Below are 20,985 nucleotides of genomic sequence, written 5' to 3'. Positions count from 1 at the left end.
TAATCATTTAAAAAACGGCGAAATACAGCCGCGCACGAGCGTCTATTAGGAACAAAGTTAACGCGTTTAAAAGGTTAAAAATAAATATCAAGCCACATATTGAACTTTTTAATGTGCAACAGATCTTTTAAGGTAAAACCTGAAGGTTTTTTCTCCATTTGAAAAATATTAAGTATATTTAAAAAAATAATTAAACAATACCTTTTCTTCAAAATGCAAAAACAACATTTTCTGCCCTGTAGCGGGTAAATATTAAGTTAAAAATATGCCGCTTTTGCTGGGATATAGTACATTTTTTAGGCATTCTGAAAACATGCACAACTGAAAATTGTCGATTATTGATTTATGACGTTCTTGAAAGGAGTGAGCGATATCCCTAATTTTCCTTGATAAATCCTACAATATTCCCAGTATAAGGCAAACCGGTCAATTTTCCCCATTCTCTTATTATAACTAATATATATTCCTATTTTCTTTTGTCAATCATGAATATTTTCCACATTTTTTCATAAGGTTCACAGTTTTCTCGCTATTTTCTATAAAGACATTCAGTTTTCCAAATTCACTAGAATTATTCCAAAAATTAACCACATTTTCTTATGATAATCCCAATAACAACAAAAAAGTTTATAAAATCACCATTTTCTTCCAAGATCACCATTAATCATAAATTTTCCTAATAATTTGGCCTTTTTTATTTGGATTGTCCGCCTCCGTAGTGTAATGGTCAGCACGCTCGGCTACCGTTCTGGAGGTCCCGGGTTCGATTCCCAGGTGGGGGGGTCAAATAAATATAAGTGATTTTTTCACTCTAATATTTATTTAATATTACCCTGGACTGGTACCTGAAGCGGAGGGCTGATCACCTTTCCTTCATATGTAAACGAACAAGATAACACTGCGTTTATATGAAGCAGTGCCCTATGCACCATTGGGGTGCGGACAAGGGTTTTATTATTATTATTATTATTTAGATTAATCCTAATTCTTTAAAACAAAAAAAGTAATGAAAAAGCAAGTAAAAAAGGGTATAATATTCATAAAAATAAAACACAAAATTGAGAATTATAAAAAAGTTTAATCGAATATAGCTACAAATAATTATTTCAATTTATCAGGAATGAACTATTGCTATGTATGGCAAATGAATCAACATTTAATTACATTAGTTTTATAACAATAGATCGGTAGTGTAATGGCAAAAGGTATATCTGTAAAAATGTTTATTTTCTAAGTTTGTTCCACAAAATGTCTAAAATAGTGTATTCCATAATCTGGCAAAAGGATATAGCTGTAGTTGCAATACTTATTTAGTTTTATTGAGGCATGTACATATAAAAATACATAAAACAAATCAGTTATTTAATTTTAAAAGTTTGTTTTTGCTCTCCTGTAAAATTTGGTCTGAGACAGATATACCCCTTTGCCTTTACACTACCGAGATAATCTACATATAAATGTTTATAAAAAAAGCATCACATACGAAATTTTAAGGATTTTTAACCATTTTATTGTTCAGATGATCTCAAGTGGTAAAAAACAGGTGTTTTTCTTTTACAAGTTGTTCATCATGTCTTACCACAAAGTAAATGCCGAAACAATATATCGTCTTCATACAGGAGAAAGTGACCAAGTGCATTTTTTACAAAAACGTGATCATTGACTATTTTATATCTTACTAGTTTAATATTGCTCTGAAAAAATCCCAAAGGATTTTAAACTTGGAAGTATAATATATTGACTTGTTAAAAATGACTAACTGCATTGATGTTTATTTTGTTGCCAAGCAAAAGTGACTTAAATGGCCCTCCTGAACATTTTACGCTTTGTTAGTTGGTCACTTTGTCCTGTACGACTACCATATAAATGTTTATAAAAAAAGCATCACATACGGAATTTTAAGGATTTTTAACCATTTTATTGTTGAGATGAACTCAAGTGATAAAAAAACCGGTGTTTTTCTTTAATAATATAATAATGTCTTAACACAAAGTAAATGCCGTTATTTTTTTTTTAAATATAGGTATGTTGTAATGGTGTATGTTGCTACGGGGAAGTCGGTGATCACTTTCACATGGTGACATATGTCGGAGTGGTCTCCACTCCGCAGTTGTTGTTCTTGGCGGACATCAGGATGTAGCCATCATTGCCCCAGTAGTTGGACCAGGAGTTCTTGACCAGCCAGTAATCTTCTCCGTTGATGGTGCCGTAGCCCACGGCCAGCACAGCGTGGTCCAGCTCCTCCAGCTTGTTGTGACTATCAAGAAAGAAAAAGAGAGAAAGATCAAACTCGTGTGTCGGGTTGTGGTCCCGTGGTTATATCAAAAGGATTTAAATAATTAATGATTAATATGACACTGCATTACAGCGATGCATTTCCCTATGCACCATTAGGTATGGACGAGTGTCACAAGAAGTACTTTCATGTCAAAACGAGGCGGTCATCAGAAGCCCAGAGGGGTGACCAATGTTAGCCCAGGGGGCCGGCCTAGCTGGAAGTTAAGTGTACTCACCATTTGGGCTCGTAGTATACTCCGTTTGAATAGAAACTGAATGTCTTTTGAGATGCGTCGATGGCAACAGAGATCGGACCATGTTTGAAAATGGCAAGCTGAAAACAAAAAAAAAACAATTTGTAAAATTTCAAACATTTAACATTAACTAACAAACTTACTAACTAACCATCAAGCCGCTTCGCCGCAGGGGTAGGCAGAGAGAATAGAACGCCACACCACTCTGTCTTTGCAAACATTCTTAGCCTCTTAGACGTTCATGCATCTCCTCATACATACCCGCCGATTGTTACGACTCCTAACCTGACCACTTTCAAGTATTTGGCATACCTGATTGTGCCATGTTTTTCTCGGTCTTCCTCTGCTCTTTTTTTCACTTACATTCGCCTCATAAATTTGTTTTACCGTTCTTTCCTCACTCATTCATTAACATTATATATTATTAATAGATTTGGCCTTAACTTTGTGGAATGACATGTTAATTAATTTATTTAAACTTCATGTACAAAAAAAGAAATGTGTACATTGGTGGGAAATGTGGCTGAAAAGCAATGTCTTCCAACCAACAACAAAAAAGACTGATATAGGTTAAAACTTTTGATACCATATATAGCTCATTAAAATTAAACTTTGTTTTATAATCACTATACATATTTTAAATAATAAAACCCTTATCCGCACCCCAATGGTGCAAAGGGCACTGCGTCATATAAACGCAGTGTTATCTTGATGGTTTACACATGAAGGAAAGGTGATCAGCCCTCCGCTTCAGGTACCAGTCCAGTGTAATATTGAATAAATATTAGAGTGAAAAAATCACTTATATTTATTGAACCCCCCTGGGAATCGAACCCGGGACCTCCAGAACGGTAGGCGAGCATGCTGACCATTACACTACGGAGGCGGACATATACCATATATAGCTAGTTAAAATTAAACTTTGTTTTAAAATCACTTTAAATATTTAGTTAAAATGTCTACCGGTTTTCAAGCTAACCACTTCCTTATTAATATTTATAGTGAAATATTTATAATGATTTTAAAACAAAGTTACATTTTAATTATAAAATGGAAAATCATAAAGTTAGTGCTTCAAATATAAACCATATAGAGCTGTTTGCAATCAGAGGGTAGTTAGCACTTGAACATTTTATTAACCTTTTAAACGCGTTAACTTTGTTCCTAAGAGACGCTCGTGCGCGGCTGTATTTCGCCGTTTTTTAAATTATTACTTTTATCATGTATTTAGTTATGAAACGATTTATTTTCCTAAACAAAAACGTTCAATGGGATTCATTGTGCCTTTTTGGTACTCTACAATACACGTGTGTCACATTATTCTTGAAATATATCGTACTATAAACAAATTAGATCGTAACATAAATAAATCAAAGCACGCATCGTGTGTCACTCTTACCCACTGGCGATGCGTAGCGTCGAGAGTGAGACAGATATAGGGCAAGATTATGGCGCGGACTAATTACCGACCGCAAGAAAAATCAGGGATCTGTTGTTTTATTTATCCTTGTGATGTTACAAATTATTAGTCAGATATTTCAACAGATGTCATAAGGCCGAGGATTGACGTATTATTTTATCCAAAGTTCCACACCATGAAAAAATCCCTCCAAGTTGAACTGAGGTTCGAAACTTGGACCAAAGTGAAAACACAAACGCTTATGTCAGCCGCGTATGGGGCATGTCTTGTAAAAACACAAACGGTTATGCGAGCTGCGTGGATCCGGTTAAATATGCATGGTAAAAATATTAATAAAATAATCCACCTCCGTAGGTCAGCATGCTCGGTTACCATTTTGGAGGTCCCGGGTTCCATTCCCAGGGGAGGGTCAAATAAATATAAGTTATTATCTCACTCTAATATTTATTCAATATTACCCTTGACTGGTACCTGAAGCGGAGGGCTGATCACCTTTCCTTCATATGTTAACGATCAAGATAACACTGCATTTATATGATGCAGTGCCTTATGCACCATTGGGGTGCGGATAAGGGTTTGAAGAAGAAATATTCATGAAAATTACAAATTGATGATAGTAAGAAAGGCAAAGGAAGAAGGGAGATTTGGATAGGAGATATAGGGAAAAGCTAAGGAATGAGGTTTGATGGACAGTTAGGGTTCTAATGATAGATAGTAATGGCAGATATACATATATAGACGTGGGTGGAGTAATAACTCATGCCAAGTTGTCTCTGCTCCTCTTCTTCTCCGTCTTATTCCATATTACTGAGGGTTGTGACCCTTGTGGAAGCAATACTTTTCTCCAGTTATCCCTTGACTGCGCTGCACGTAGCACTCCAACTACCGAGGCGCCTGCTGCTGCCTTAACTTCTTCAGTCCATCGTGTGGGGACCATCCTCTCCCTCTCTTCCCCTCCAAGCTATCTTCATTGTCACGCGCAACTTGTCCAAAGAGCTGGAGAATCCGTTGTGTACAGACACTGGCCAGAGTCAAGCCATCCGAGTGTAACTCCTGACTAATGGACTCGTTGGTGCGTCTAGCTGTCCAATTACAAGCCCATTTACAAATATGTAAATGTCTCTAGTACTGACTTTGTGGATGCTGGGAATGGAGTGACGGGAAAAGCTTACCCTGAGTGCGTCTCGGTCGTTTGCGGTCACGTTGACGTAGCCCGTGATGGGAGCGTGCAGAGTCACATTATCCACATGGCAATATCCATCCTGCAAATAGTTGAACATCAAAATACTTGTTCAAATTGCACTCCCGCTTTTACATGACTATGTAGTTGAAATTACTATTTTAGGAGTATAATAATAAAGAGTATGTTGCTCACTCCTTTCGACAACGTCATAAATAAAAAATCGTCAATTTTCAGTAGTGCATGTTTTCGGAATGCCCAGAAAATATTCTACTTCCCAGCAAAAGCGGCATATTTTTAACTTAATATTTACCCGCTACAGGGCAGAAAGTGTTGTTTTTGCATTTTGAAGAAAAGGTATTGTTTAATTATTTTTTCAAATTAACTAAATATTTTTCAAATGGAGAAAAAACCTTCAGGTTTTACCTAAAAAGATCTGTTGCATAGCAAAAAGTTCAATAAGTTTCTTGATATTTATTTTCAATATATTTAATTATATTCTTAAACTTATTGAGAGATTTTTTTGTGAATTCTCACCTGCCCCAAGTATCCGCCATACTCATCCTCAAGGGGAACGCCTCCGTGCTTCATGATCCACTGGTAGGAGCGGAAGTCCTCGCCCCCGTCGCAGCCATTGTTGCCGTACCTGCAGAAGGATACCTTCGATTGCTATGTGAAGCACACACGTAATACAACAACGTCCCAACATAGAGTTCTGAAAAGGCTTACTTTACTTTACTTTGTGTATGGCTCTGGCTTCTTCTTCATTCATATGGGTTGTATCTAATAATCCCATAGGATTAGGCAATGAAAAATTTGGATAAGGCAAGACAGCCTGAAAGCGTACATACCCCCAAGAGCAGTCAATGAGCGCCTGCTGGCTGAGCCTCTTCAGATGGCCCCCGTTGTGAAGGAACAGGGCCCCCTCGATGGCTCCGATCGTCCCAAACGACCAACACGAACCGCATACCGATTGATCTAGAAATATGCATAACACACCTCTGTCAAACATACTTCTTCCTCTATACAAATCTCACTCCTTTCAACAACGTCAAATATCAAAAATCGTCAATTTATAGTTGTGCATATTTTTGGAATGCCCATAAAATGTACTATATCCCAGCAAAAGCGGCATATTTTTAATTTAATATTTACCCGCTACAGGGCAGAAAGTGTTCTTTTTGCATCATGAAGAAAAGGTATTGTTTAATTATTTCTTTAAATAAACTAAATACATATTTTTAAAATGGAGAAAAAACCTACAGGTTTTACCTAAAAAGATCTGTTGCATAGTAAAAAGTTCAATAAGTGGCTTGATATTTATTTTTAATACATTTTATTATATTTTTAAACATTAAAAACAATCTCCTGAAAAATCTAGTTTTTTTATATATGACGTTGTTGAAAGGAGTGAGCGACATGTCAAAACATAGTACAGTCCATCTAGTGGAGATCTCCCTCTTCCTTTAATTACCCGCGACTTCTTCAGTCAATTCAGCATTACAATAATATATATCTATGAGTTTTACTTTACAAACTTAGATTGGCAGTGACAGGGATATTGAAAGCTTTTAAATGTAAATTCACAATAAAATCGGGATACAATTTTGAGTCACATTTTCAATAAATTACGCAACTAAGTTAAAAATGCTTTGCAAGAGGTCTGTGGGAAAGCCTAGATGCTTCTGTATCAGATCTGGGAATGCGGTGGGACAGCTATCAATATTCTTTGTTTTGAATATTGAAAGCATTAACTTTGTGAATCATATTGAAATATTATTTTAAGAAATAAAAATACTGTTGCCCTATTCAGGGTTTAATTTGTATCTATATATTAAAGAGTCATAAACTAAACCCTGAAGAGGGCAACAGGTTGTTGCCGAAACTAGTTGGTTAATAAAAATGTGAATGGATCAAAAAACAAAGTATTTTTATTTCTTAAAACAATATTTCAATATCGCCTCTCTTAAAATAATATTTCGTCCGCCTCCGTAGTGTAATGGTCAGCACGCTCGGCTACCGTTCTGGAGGTCCCAGGTTCGATTCTCAAGTGGGGTAAAATAAATATAAGTGATTTTTTCACTGTAATATTTATTCAATATTACCACGGACTGGTACCTGAAGCGGAGGGCTGATCACCTTTCCTTCATGTGTAAACGATCAAGATAACACTGCGTTTATATAACACAGTGCCCTATGCACCACTGGGGTGCGGATAAGGGTTGAATATAAAAAAATAATATTTCAATATTCTTCTTCATCCACATTGAGATGTCTACAAAGTTGACTGGATTTAGTTATTCACCTTTTACGGGCGTGACGGCCCCCTGTAGCCTCCAGTCCCAGTCGGCGGGCAGCTTGCTGGCCATGTCGGCGCTGTGCTGGCGGGTGTAGGGGAAGGGCGCGGCCCCGTTGTGGCGCGTGGTGAACTGGCGCCCGCGCAGGGCCGCGCTCTCCGCCTCCGTGCGGTCCGCCAGATGGTTCACGGTGAGCGTGTAGCCGAGGTTAGCGCGGTTCAACGAGTGGACATATCTAGACAAATAAATTCAATAATCTATCAATCTCCAAGATTAATGGGCAAAATGTGCAAATCAAATCAAAATGGGCAAATTATTAGTCAGATATTTCAACAGATGTCATAAAGCCAAGGATTGACGTATTATTTTATTCAAAGCTCCACACCATGAAAAAATCCCTCCAAGTTGAACTGAGGTTCGAAACTTGGAGCAAAGTAAAAACACATACGCTTATGTCAGCCGCGTATGGGGCATGTTTTATGAAAACACATACGGTTATGCGAGCCACGTGGATCCGGTTAGTTAAGTTTTTTTTTATTTTTTGGTGCTCATTATTCTGTATTTGTATAATATAGTATTGTATTTTCAGGCGAAGAGACGATTCGCGGTGAACAGACCCAGAAGTGGAGGTTGGTGGAGAAGTTTGGAGATAAGATCAACAAATAAATTCAATAATTAATTATCTCCAAGATTAAAGGACCAAAATGGGCCTAGCGTAAAAGAGATTTAACCCTTTCCGGTCCCGTGTTGAATGTCATTCGACATCAACTTTATTCCGGTGAGTCCTATGATTTTTATGACCCCTAGAATGTGTAACTTTCTACCTGAGAATGATACAAAAGGTTTGTTTTGGGGGCTGGCTCGGTGCCCGTCACTCGGATGTCCGGCTACCGGCGTCAGTTACACTCGACCCGTGCGCATGTCAGTAACAGTGATGACGATTCCATCCACAATAGCCCACGTGTATGGAAAAATGTTACGCTCAACGAAAAATTCCTGGAGGTAGGAAAGAAACCCGATACATTTGCGTCACTTGCGAGAGGAAGCCCGGCCTTTGCATCGGTGACTGTTTTCACCGATATCATACATTAGATGTCTATAAAATGTGATAATAAGAGACAAGATTGTATACATTCAAAATAAAAATAAATTTTTAACACAAGTGTAGTTTTATTGAAAAAAAACCTGATGTATTGTTTTACCCTATACTGGTGTAAATCTATTGTGGATCAGTGGGATTTTTATTTTTTTATTTTTATGGACCAAAAAGGGTTAAAGTTTTCCAATTGTGTGTAATTATTATTATTACATTTTTTCCTTTATTTTAAATTCTTTTGCATTTCGCAATATACATATCGCTCACTCCTTTCAAGAACGTCATAAATCAAAAAACTTGATTTTTCAGGAGAATGTTTTCAAAGTTTAAAAATATAATGCAATGTATTTAAAATAAATATCAAGCCACTTTTAAAACTTTTTACTGTGCAACAGATCTTTTGAGATGAAATCTGAAGGTTTTTTCTCCATTTGAAAAATATTTATTATATTTAGAAAAAATAATTAAACAATACCTTTTCTTCAAAATGCAAAAACAACACATTCTGCCCTGTAGCGAGTAATTATTATGTTTAAAATATGCCGCTTTTGCTGGGATATAGTACATTTTCTAGAAATTCCGAAAACATGCACAACTGAAAATTGACGAATTTTGATTTATGACGTTCTTGAAAGGAGTGAGCGATATTATAATTACAAGTACATAATACTATATTATATTAATACAAAAAAGATCCCACAAAGGCATGGCCTGTGTGTGGGTATACATTTATTTTACTACTACTTTGACCGTCAGTCCATTTGATCTTCACATTTGTTTGAAAATGCCATAACTAGGCGAAACAATTGTCACAATATTAATTTTTATGTGTTATTTAACAATAAAATACAATTTAATAGACTCAAAAAAAATCTGTGTTTGATTTAACAATATATAATAAAAATATAATAAAACCCTTATCCGCATCCCAATGGTGCATAAGGCACTGCGTCATATAAACGCAGTGTTATCTTGATCGTTTACACATGAAGGAAAGGTGATCAGCCCTCCGCTTCAGGTACCAGTCCAGGGTAATATTGAATAAATATGACAGTGAAAAAATCACTTATATTTATTTTACCCCCCTTGGGAATCGAACCCGGGACCTCCAGAACGGTAGCCGAGCGTGCTGACCATTACACTACGAAGGCGGACATAACAATTAATACATAAAACAATTATTGATTTAACAATTAACACATTAAAAAAGTAATCTTATTAACACATTGTAGTCGGGCGCTTCCAACAATTGACTCTAGTCTATAGCGGACGTTTTTCGCGATTAGCGCAAAAATATATCGCTTTCTTAAAATTGACACAATTTCTAAACCAAATAATGTTTTCGATTGAAATTGATCATCAAAAATAAATTATAATCATAATTTTTAATTAAGTATTCCGTATTTCACAATTTTAGAAGCATTGTAAACTCTAAAAAATAGTTTTCCCCTCCGAGGTATCATTCCCTATACAATGCTAATATATTCAAATAATAAAATACCAAACAGTAAACAAAACAGTGCGAGCGGTATGAGAAATAGTCCAATATGTGAAATGGCTCAAACTAAACTTGAGATTGAGATCGCATAAAAACTCGCGACATACAAGCGACACACTAGCCAATCCGGTCAAGACATCTCAAATAACGTCAACAGACTGTCGCCTAGCACCCAGGTAGCAGATTACCCTTCAACGCGTTTTATTTCACTCTGATTACAAACCCGTATATTGCCGTTTCCCGCCGATAACCGACAGTCGTCAAAAACGGCATTTGCCGTGTCCCGCAGTTGACCGACAGTCCGCGAAAAACGGGAAACGCCGTGTCCCGCCGACAATGTGTTAATACCATTACTTTGTATAAAAATTAATAAATTTAAACGACCTCAAATTCTGTCTGAATATTTCTTGTCTTTGCGTGTGCTCCAAATGTCCTTTGTAGTCCTTCTTGTGCTTATTCTTGAATCTGAAAGCAGAAGTTGTCACACCATTAAAATCTTATATTTCTTTTTTCATACATTTCAGACGTTGAACACATTTTTACGGCAGTGGACGGGATTTGATAATTATTTACACAAAGTTAAGACCTTAACAAAAAAATTGGTATATAATATTCATATAAAAACATTGGATAATTCCTTCTTTCTGACTTTGAAATGAGGCCGGCGCAGAAGGTAAAAATACCCTTCACGTCCTTAAGCATCAATCGACCCAAGTGTGATATAAACTTATATACGTACCGAGAAAATTCATCTTCCACATGATCTGTGTTGGTCGGGTAGACAAACTCTCTGACGGGATTGAAAGTATAGAGGTGTTTGTCGCCCGGACCCGGAAACCCGACACACTTCATATCTGAAATGAAAAACAGCATCGGGTAACATCTCAACATAGACCAAAAAGCCATTTGGCCGGGAGTGTGGAAGCCTGTGTATTTGCACATTTCTGAAGGACCTAGAACGGACGTAGAAAAAACCTTCAGGTTTTACCTAAAAAGATCTGTTGCATAGTAAAAAGTTCAATAAGTGGCTTGATATTTATTTGTAATACATTGTACTATATTTTTAAACTTTAAAAACGTTCTTCTGAAAAATCAAGTTTTTTGATTTTTGACGTTCTTGAAAGGAGTGAGCCAAATGTGAAAAATACATCACAAACACCCAGACCAATTGAAAATAAATATTTCATGAAATTATTTTGCACTTGGCGGGAATCAAACCTGCGACGCCAGTTTCTCAGTTAAGTGTCTACCCAACTACGCTACGGAGTCTGTCTTAAAATTAATATCACCACTGCCAGTACTTTAATCAGCAAAGAGCATTGCATCATCAGCAGACAATAGGGGACAGACAGTCAGGTCCTTAATATTTGAACCTTCCAGCTCTTTCATGCAATGCAGATGACATTACACATCCCTGTTTAACATCGTTACTCAAGGGAGGTTTGAATAAACAGGCCGAGTACTCACTGGCATCAAGGGAGAATATTTCCTTAGGTATATCGTCCACGCTGTACTCTTCATAGTCCAAATAGTAGTGGTCGTAGTGGGAGCCCAGAAGAGAGTTGAATCCTCGCATTTCGTACCTGCAAAGACACACACGTCAATAAGGACACCATAAAATAACTCTGAGATTTATATTATATACTGATTTCGTATTAACTTTGTGGATTGACATGATAATGAACAAAACCTCTTTTTCATCAATACAGATTGTATTTTCACCTTTTGATGAGGAAATCTGTCTATCTCGAAACTAACTGTGTATGCATTATTACATTATATTAATAAAATAAAAAAGTGGTACCATACAAGTGTTGTCTTTTAATATTTAAATAACTTAATTATGATGAAATGTATTGAAAATAAATATCAAGCCACTTATTGAACTTTTTACTTTGCAACATATCTTTTTGGGTAAAACCTGAATGTTTTTTCTCCATTTGAAAAATATTTAGTATATATAAAAAAATAATTAAACAATACCTTTTCTTCAAAATGCAAAATCAACACTTTCTGCCCTGTAGCGGGTAAATATTAAGTTAAAAATATGCCGCTTTTGCTGGGATATATGTAGTACATTTTCTGGGCAATCCGAAAACATGCACAACTGAAAATTGAGGATTTTCGATATATGACGTTCTCGAAAGGAGTGAGCGATATGTATAAGTGTGTATATGCAAGTGTATGTGTGAAGTTTGTATATGTATTTATGTATGTACATAAATACAAACATTGTTCTTTATACTTTCATTGAATGATTACTTTAAGAACCTGATGACAAATTGCTTCATTAGCAGTTTATTAGGACTTTTTTGTCTATTTTTTTTATATTTATTATTAATTTAAGACAGATTCCCCATACGATGGACCAATCAAGTTAAGGCAGCAGCAGGCACCTCGGTGGTTGGGGCGCTACGTGCAGCGCAGTCAAGGGATAGCTGGAGAAGAGTCATTGCTTCCACAAGGGTCACAACAAGACGGAGAAGACAAAAAAAAGATATTTCAAATGTTAGAAGATACACACCTGACCGGGATAGGAAGGGAGTCTGAGATGGCTCCGGAGGGCCTCCTGTACTTGATCCAGATGCTGTACTTGTTGATCTTATCTCCAAACTTCTCCACCAACCTCCACTTCTGGGTCTGTTCACCACGGATCGTCTCTTCGCCTGAAAACACAATACTAAATTATACAAATACAGAATAATGAGCACCAAAAAATAAATAAAAAAAACTTAATTAACCGGATCCACGCGGCTCGCATAACCGTATGTGTTTTCACAAAACATGCCCCATACACGGCTGACATAAGCGTTTGTGTTTTTACATTGCTCCAAGTTTCGAACCTCAGTTCAACTTGGAGGGATTTTGTCATGGTGTGGAACTTTGGATAAAATAATACGTGAATCCTTGGCCTTATGACATCAGTTGAATATCTGACTTATAATTTGTAACATCACAAGGATAAATAAAAGAACAGATCCCTGATTTTTCTTGAGGTCGATAATTAGTCCGCGCCATAATCATGCCCTATATCTGTCTCACTCTCGACGCTACGCATCGCCAGTGGGTAAGAGTGACACACGATGCGTGCTTTGATTTATTTATGTTACGATCTTATTTGTTTATATTACAATATATTTCAAGAATAATGTGACACAAGTGTATTATAGAGTACCAAAAAGGCACAATGAATCCCATTGAACGTTTTTGTTTAGGAAAATAAATAGTTTCTTAACTAAATACCTGATAAAAGTAATCATTTAAAAAACGGCGAAATACTGCCGCGCACGGGCGTCTCTCAGGAACAAAGTTAACGCGGTTAAAAGGTTACTGACTAACAATGTCAATGAAAACTATACTTTTCAATTATTTATGTTTATTTTTTAATAATTTATTATTTATTTTATAATATATAATCCCAAAAGTCTTAGTAGTCAAAGGGTGAAAAGTAAAGGACAAAAAATCACAATATTTCTAAAATACAAGCAAGGCCCACGCTTGCAAGGAGTGTGTTGAGGTCTCACCAGTGTTTTATGCATTCATTTTAAATTAAACACAGATTTTATGAGTCTACTAAGTTAACTTAGTAGAAATGCTAAGTGTAAGTTAACTTAGTTAAAATGGAGTTCTACAAATTAAATGCTAAATCAATAAATAATCTTACCAGTGTACTCAAATCCAGTGAGATCGGGCAGGATGGACTGGACTTCCACCGAATTCTCCTGGCTGCCGTTGACCTGGAGGCAGGTCTGCACGTTCATCTGCTGCTCCGTGGTGACCGGGGCGACCTTGATGCTGGAGCCGAAGCCTCCCACGGCCCCGGAAGACAGCTGGTACGTCTTCACCATCCCGCCGTAGTAGTCGATGCGGGAAACCCCGTGAGACTTGTCAAACCTGTTTGCGCGATTTTATTAATTCAATTGCGTTATAGATAAAATTGTAGAGGATAGTTGAAGATCATCAAAGAAGCAAACCAATCGTCACACAGATCGTAACCCATAAAAAAGTATGTAAGTTCACAATGGAGTCATGATTTTTTTTTTAAACCCTTATCCGCACCCAATGGTGCATAGGGCACTGCATCATATAAACGCAGTGTTATCTTGATCGTTTACGCATGAAGGAAAGGTAATCAGCCCTCCGCTTCAGGTACCAGTCCAGGGTAATATTGAATAAACACAACAGTGAAAAAAATCAGTTATATTTATTTTACCCCCCTTGGGAATCGAACCCGGGACCTACAGATCGGTAGCAGAGCGTGCTGACCATTACACTACGGAGGCGGACAAAATGTATGGAAGTGAAGCATGAATTTGGAAAAAAAAGGATGAAAGTAGACTGAATGCAGTAAAAATGTGATCTCTCAGTGCGGCAAAACAAAAACAATGCATAAAACTGGCAGTACACAATGCAGTCCTGGTACCAACTCTAATGTATAGAAGTGAAGCATGTAGTTAGCAAAAGAAGGATGGAAGTAGACTGAATGCGATATCTCAGTGCGGCAAAACCATGTATGATAGATGGTCCAATGGTGATATAAGGAAAGAATGCAAGGCTGAGATAAACATTATCGATAAAATTAAGGAAGGTGAGTTTAGATGATGGTTTGGACATGTGAATCCAATGAGTGAAGAAAAAATAGTAAAACAGATTTATGAAGCAAATATGGTTGGTAATAGAAGCAGATGAAGACCAAGAAAAATTTATGTATTTCAAACACTTGAAAGTTGTCAGTTCAGGAGTCGGAATAATCGGCGGGTATGTATGAGGACTAGTATGAATGTGGAAGAGGCGTAAATTGTTTGTACAGACTGTTCTTTTCTCTCTGGCTACTCCTGCAGCGAGCGGCATAATGGTTCGTTAGAAATATCTTTTTTTTTGTTTGAAACTTTATCGTTAACAGGTCATAAGCCCTGTAAACGCCCACACCTCTGTTTTGCCATCGTAAAAGACTGTATTATCTATGTTGAGATATCAATAAAAATATTGAAAAATGCCTTTATAATGAATTTTTAAATCTTGTAAACAGGTCACAAGCCCAGACCTCCATATTGCCATCTCTATAAACATCTTTATCTTCGTTGAGATTTTAATAAAAAAAAAAACAGGAAAAATGCCTTATGAATTTTTGAAATCCGCTCGTACTATATCAATTGAAGAACGCTGCGTCAACATTTCGTAAATTATCTGCGTAGCAATAAATAAATCAGAAAAATGTGTAAACATTTAGTTCATAGGTCAGAAGCCAAATGATAAGAAAATTCGTTCTAGTAAGAACTATGCTGTATAAATATATGTATCTACTACCACTAAACACATTGGTACAGTAAAACCTAGATATAACGGACCTCTATATAACGAACTTTGGATATAACGGACAAAAATCCCATCAAATATATATATATTTTTAAATGTCCTGTTAATATTACACATGCTTAAATTTAAGTCCACCTACATAGTGTAATAGTCAGCACGCTCGGTTAACCTACTGTAAGTCCCGGGTTCAATTTCCAGGGGGAGGTCAAGTAAATATAAGTGATTTTTCACTCTAATATTTATTCAACAGGGCTGGTACCTGAAGCGGAGGGCTTTACATCACCTTTCTTCCTACACGTGTTAACGATCAAGATAACACTGCGTTTGTATGATGCAGTGCCCTATGCACCATCGGGTGCAGAGAAGGGTTAAAAAAATACAATTTAAGCGTCACCGCATTTAAACAATTTTTCATATTATTTTTATAGTAATTCGCATTACGAGCAAAAAAAAGTGAAAAAGTTGCACCCTTAACAAGCGAAATCAAGTCAAGTCCAAGGCAAGTCTGTTTTTCATGACATTCACTTGTGAGCCGGGACTTCTATGCCAGTTAAAACTATAAAAAAATCGCATTATGAGTAAGTTTCCGGAATGAATTATGCTCGTTGTGAGAGGTTCCACCGTATTTTCAACCGAATTTTATATAACGGACTTTCGGCTTTAACCTTTCCCGTCCGGTGCTAAAATAAAAATGTGCGTCCCAGTGTTGGGTAGTCACTACACAATAAAAAATTTGCGATTTTTAATCGGAAAAATACAGACATTTAAAGCTAATCCCGTTAATTAATTAAAAATGAAGTAAAAAATTATAATAATTTCGATTCATTTGCTAAAAAAACATTAAAAAACCCTCTGGCAAAGCTCACGGAACAAGCATAGATCCACTCTTGTCTGAAGCCCAAAAGCTACTGCCGCTAGCCCGCTAGCTGCTAACCAGAGAACATTGAGCTTTGAGCTCCTCACGCTTGCACAGTGCAAGTATGCAAGAGTGAGATGCAAATATGGTGTCACGGTTTCCGCACACTCTTCACACACTGTTTATACGCAAATTTGTTTCCGATATTCACAAAATACATCCGATGTACCCAATAAATTCTGATTATTATTAATATTATTTAAATAAATGCGTAAATATGTTATGGAGGAATACCTAAAATCTTAGCCTTGTATTTACTATATATATAGAGATATTATGGTTATTAGAAGCAATGTGTACTAGGTACACAACACCGGAAAGGGAGGGTTAATATGGTGTCCATTCCCTCCCCCAAAATTAGTCTGTTATATCGAGGTTTTACTGTATTATTTGTAAAGTCGGCCATTTTGATTGACTACCTAATACAGATATGAATTATCAAGGTTTGCGGACATTTAATAAATATTACAAGACTAGAAAAACAAAAGGAATGAGTAATGGAGACTTTGCAGTAATTAATTCAAGATGATAAGAGTTTATTAGTTGGTTGACTGACCAATGAGAGATAAATCTATTGTGGTCTTGAACATTTGTTTGCATATTGTAAGCAAAGTGCGGAATATGATCAAATAGACCCAAATAATTTCTGACGTTAGCCAAAACTCTCAATAGATTTTGGTGTGGCGTTCTATTCTCTTTGCCTACTCCTGCGTGATGTTAATTAACTTTTTTTTAGCGAAAATTCAAACATTTCAATTCATCAATTTATTGTTTTAAATATTATTAATATTTAAAGCGTGGTTATATATATAAAACCCTTATCCGCACCCAAATGGAGCATAGGGCACTGTGTCATATAAACGCAGTGTTATCTTGATCGTTTATACATGAAGGAAAGGTGATCAGTCCTCCGCTTCAGGCACCAGTCCAGGGTAATTTTGAATAAATATTACAGTGAAAAAATCACTAATATTTATTTTACCCCCCTTGGGAATCGAACCCGGGACCTCCAGAACGGTAGCCGAGCGTGCTGACCATTACACTACAGAGGCGGACTAGCGTAGTTAGTCATTTTTAATTTTAAATTTTGTATTTTACTTTAACTTATATTTTTCCTTTTATATTTTATGTTACATTTTCAAAATTTATTTATTTATTTATTATTAGCTGTATCCAAAACCGCGTTTCTGCGGCTCGGTCTGGTTAAAAGGAAAAGAAAAGAAATGTTATTTATTCCCAGCTATGCACTGCCATTTTCGAAAAATTAACTCAATTCAATCGAAGATTGTGACGGGAACTCGCATGTGAAAGAAGGTGTCAATTTAAGGATACACATATATACAACTTCCTAAATTTGGAAAGTGTGGTTGTCAATTATAGGTAGAATGGCGTATGGTGAATAAAGTGATCTTTTAAATCAGCCTACGACAAGTCGTAAGCCCTGTAAATACCCAGACTTCCATATTCATTAACTGATTCGGCAGTCATTTTGTGTGTAATATCTATCCATTTTTAACTAAAGTTTTACTTTGTAAATTCCATTATTTCTAAAAATCTATTTATTGTACATTTCGCATTCCACATTCCACTGTTTCTTAAAATCCATTATACAATCCGCATATTTCTATACATTTCGCATAGTAAGAATGATGCACAATGCATAGAAATACGTGTCACAATAGATTTGAAGAAATGCATAATGGTATTCGATCTCTCAGAAGCGCGATCTCTCAGAAATGCGATCTCTCAGAAGAATGTGCGACAAAATGATGTATGATAGATGTGCGAATAGTGAAATAAGGAAGGAATGCAAAGCTGAGATAAGCATTATCGATAAAATTAAGAAAGGTGTGTTGAGATGGTTTGGACATGTGGAACGAATGAGTGACGAAAGAACGGTAAAACAAATTTACGAGGCGAATGTTAGTGGGAAAAGAAGCAGAGGAAGACCGAGAAAAACATGGCACGATCAGGTATGCCAAATACTTGAAAGTGGTCAGGTTAGGAGTCGTAACAATCGGCGGGTATGTATGAGGAGATGCATGAACGTGGAAGAGGCGAAGAATGTTTGCAAGGACAGAGTGGTGTGGCGCTCTATTCTCTCTGCCTACCCCTGCGGGGAAGCGGCGTGATGGTTAGTTAGTTAGTCATAATGGTATTTATCACGTAAAACTTCCTTATCCTCTTTCATCTATGTAGAGATGTCAATATTTTTTATTTAAAAAAAAAATATATATATATATAAACTATGTATTACCACACCATTTTTGTCCACCTTCGTAGTGTAATGGTCAGCACGCTCGGCTACCGTTCTGGAGGTCCTGGGTTCGATTCCCAAGGGGGGGTAAAATAAATATAAGTGATTTTTTCACTGTAATATTTATTTAATATTACCCTGGACTGGTACCTGAAGCGGAGGGCTGATCACCTTTCCTTCATGTGTAAACGATCAAAATAACACTGCGTTTATATGACGCAGTGCCCTATGCACCATTGGGTGCGGATAAGGGTTTTTTTTTTTATATTTATGTATTACCATGTTAGTATTCGGCTCAACACAGGCCATGCCTAAAGAGCTGTAATACGTATAATAAATGTGTATATGAAATGAATATGTATATTGAATGTATCTATGTATTATGAAAAAAAAATAAAAAAAAATAAAAATAAAATAAAATCAAATATATATATATATATATATATATATATATATATATATATATATATATATATATATATATATATATATATATATATATATAATAGCTCCTACATGGACCTATCCAGATTTGTGAACAAAGATTTGGACATTGTATTTGAACATCATAAACTTGGAATTTCTTATTTGGTTCAATCAACTTTAGTTATATGTTTTAATAAATATTTATCAACATACCAAGTATAGAACGGCTCCTTGAGTTCTGCATATGGAATGGACAAGATGCCTTTTACAGTATAAACGTCGTTCCATTTCGGAGGCTCTTTGATTGGGTCTGAAATCGTAAGAAAATTAACACTTATTTTTAATTATAAAATTGTAAATTACAATCCCTTAACAAATCTTTTGTGAGAAACACTTAAAAGTATGCCAAATACTTGAAAGTGGTCAGGTTAGGAGTCGTAACAATCGGCGAGTATGTATGAGGAGATGCATGAACGTGGAAGAGGCGAGGAATGTTTGCAAAGACAGAGTGGTGTGGCATTCTATTCTCTCTGCCTACCCCTGCAGAGAAGCGGCGTGATGGTTAGTTAGTTAGTTTTTATCACAAATTAAAGAAGCTTAGTAAGCAGGACTTATCCGGAAGGCGAATTTGTGGCATCACAAATTCCATTTTTATGAAAATTCTTCGATGGCAGACATCTTTGTCCTATCTAATAATGCTATTATGTATATCGTAATCGTACAGGAGAAAGTGACCAACTAACAAAAGGTAAAATGTTCAGGAGGGCCATTTAAGTCACTTTTGCTTGGCAAGAAAATAAACATCAATGCAGTTAGTCATTTTTAACAAGTCAAAATATTATACTTTCAAGTTTAAAATCGCTTTGGGATTTTTTCAGGGCAATATTAAGCTAGTAAGGCACCAAATAGTCAATAATCACGTTTTTTTTTTAAATGCACTTGGTCACTTTCTCCTGTATGACTACGATATGATGAATAGAATTATCGAAAATTATTTACGGTTCTAACGAAATATCTTTTAAAATAGATTTTATTGCAATTTTATTGACAAATTTTCAAAATGCAAAAAAAACAATTTGTTTTACAGCACCCAAAGGTAGAATAAGCTAATATTATTGATAATATTTCAACATCACACTTACAGATTAAAAAAAAAACAATACCATAAAAGAGTTTGAAAAATATACTAAAATGTTAATTTTTTTTTTGGATTTCAAATATAATATTAACACAATTAATATTAGAAGTACAAAAATATTATACTATATTAATATAAAAAAGATCCCACAAAGGAATGGGCTGTGTGTGGGTATACATTTTTTATTTTAGGTTATAATAAAGGGTAATGGCAAAAATACACCTGATATAAAAAATATAAATAGATTTAAATTGCTAATAAAAACTACAAATATTTGATTTGAACAGAAACAAAGAATGAATAATTTAAAAAGAAGCATGTTAATAATAAATATGTACTACGTGAGTTGTACTACATAAGTTCAAAAGAAGAAGCTACTTATAGTTGTAGATCTATTTTTTTAATAAATAATTGCGGCAAAATTTTAAATCTAAATAAATTTAGATAATTAGTGTCTAATCATATAGTCTTTGTGGAAAGAATTAAACATAATGAATTAATGATAAGGTATAATAATAATAATAAACCGATATTATCATGCTTGAGTTTCAAAACATTTAAAGGGATTGAATCATTACCTGAAATTGTTAATCCTGTTAGAAGGAAAATAGAAAATAAGTGTATTAACATGGTGTCGACAGTGTAGGTATCACTTAATTAAATTAAAATCCGCGTTTTAAGACGTCTGCTGCTCTCAAACGACGCAGCAATAATGAGAGTTTTTTTTCTCTGAATCGATAACGAGGCTTCTGAAATATTTGCCAATAACAATTATTTCAAGCAGCGCGGGTAATCGTTATCTAGAAAAAAATACAGAAATATTGACAAACGGATCGAATGACATTGACAGCGGGTCGTTTGAAAAAAGAAACGGTAGGTTTTTTATTATTTATTTTTGTTATTAGGCTAT

The 20,985-nt window shown here is 35.6% G+C and overlaps 2 protein-coding genes across 2 annotated transcripts in view; one reads left to right on the top strand and one right to left on the bottom strand.

Annotated features, from left to right (window-relative positions):
* LOC148303758 (dynein light chain roadblock-type 2-like) overlaps nt 1–20,985 on the top strand; it is a 124,871-nt gene that overhangs the window by 100,300 nt on the left and 3,586 nt on the right. The gene's annotated exons all lie outside the window — the stretch shown is intronic.
* On the bottom strand, nt 1,059–20,789 carry LOC148303759 (digestive cysteine proteinase 1-like). The gene is made up of 13 exons (XM_088269393.1): nt 20,654–20,789; nt 19,151–19,247; nt 13,687–13,916; nt 12,547–12,688; nt 11,490–11,605; nt 10,762–10,876; nt 10,407–10,487; nt 7,437–7,663; nt 5,983–6,109; nt 5,669–5,777; nt 5,124–5,213; nt 2,514–2,611; nt 1,059–2,257 (listed from the first exon to the last, which is right to left on the bottom strand). Exons 1-13 carry the CDS (start codon nt 20,703–20,705, stop codon nt 2,071–2,073), a joined length of 1,671 nt encoding a protein of 556 aa, XP_088125519.1. The 5' UTR covers nt 20,706–20,789; the 3' UTR covers nt 1,059–2,070.

Source organism: Brachycentrus maculatus, unplaced genomic scaffold (genome assembly GCF_059751285.1).
Source record: "Brachycentrus maculatus isolate JH-2025_06_01 unplaced genomic scaffold, ASM5975128v1 h1tg000349l, whole genome shotgun sequence".
Lineage (NCBI taxonomy): Eukaryota > Metazoa > Arthropoda > Insecta > Trichoptera > Brachycentridae > Brachycentrus > Brachycentrus maculatus.
This window is presented reverse-complemented; position numbering and strand designations above follow the sequence as displayed.

Bases quoted from the DNA above. Each gene is read 5' to 3' on its own strand.
- LOC148303759 (XM_088269393.1), bottom strand. From the start codon at position 20,705: ATGTTAATACACTTATTTTCTATTTTCCTTCTAACAGGATTAACAATT. The intron at 19,248-20,653 runs GTAATGATTCAA...TTACGATTTCAG, and splicing joins AACAGGATTAACAATTTCAG to ACCCAATCAAAGAGCCTCCG. The intron at 2,258-2,513 runs GTGAGTACACTT...CTTTCTTGATAG, and splicing joins GTATACTACGAGCCCAAATG to TCACAACAAGCTGGAGGAGC.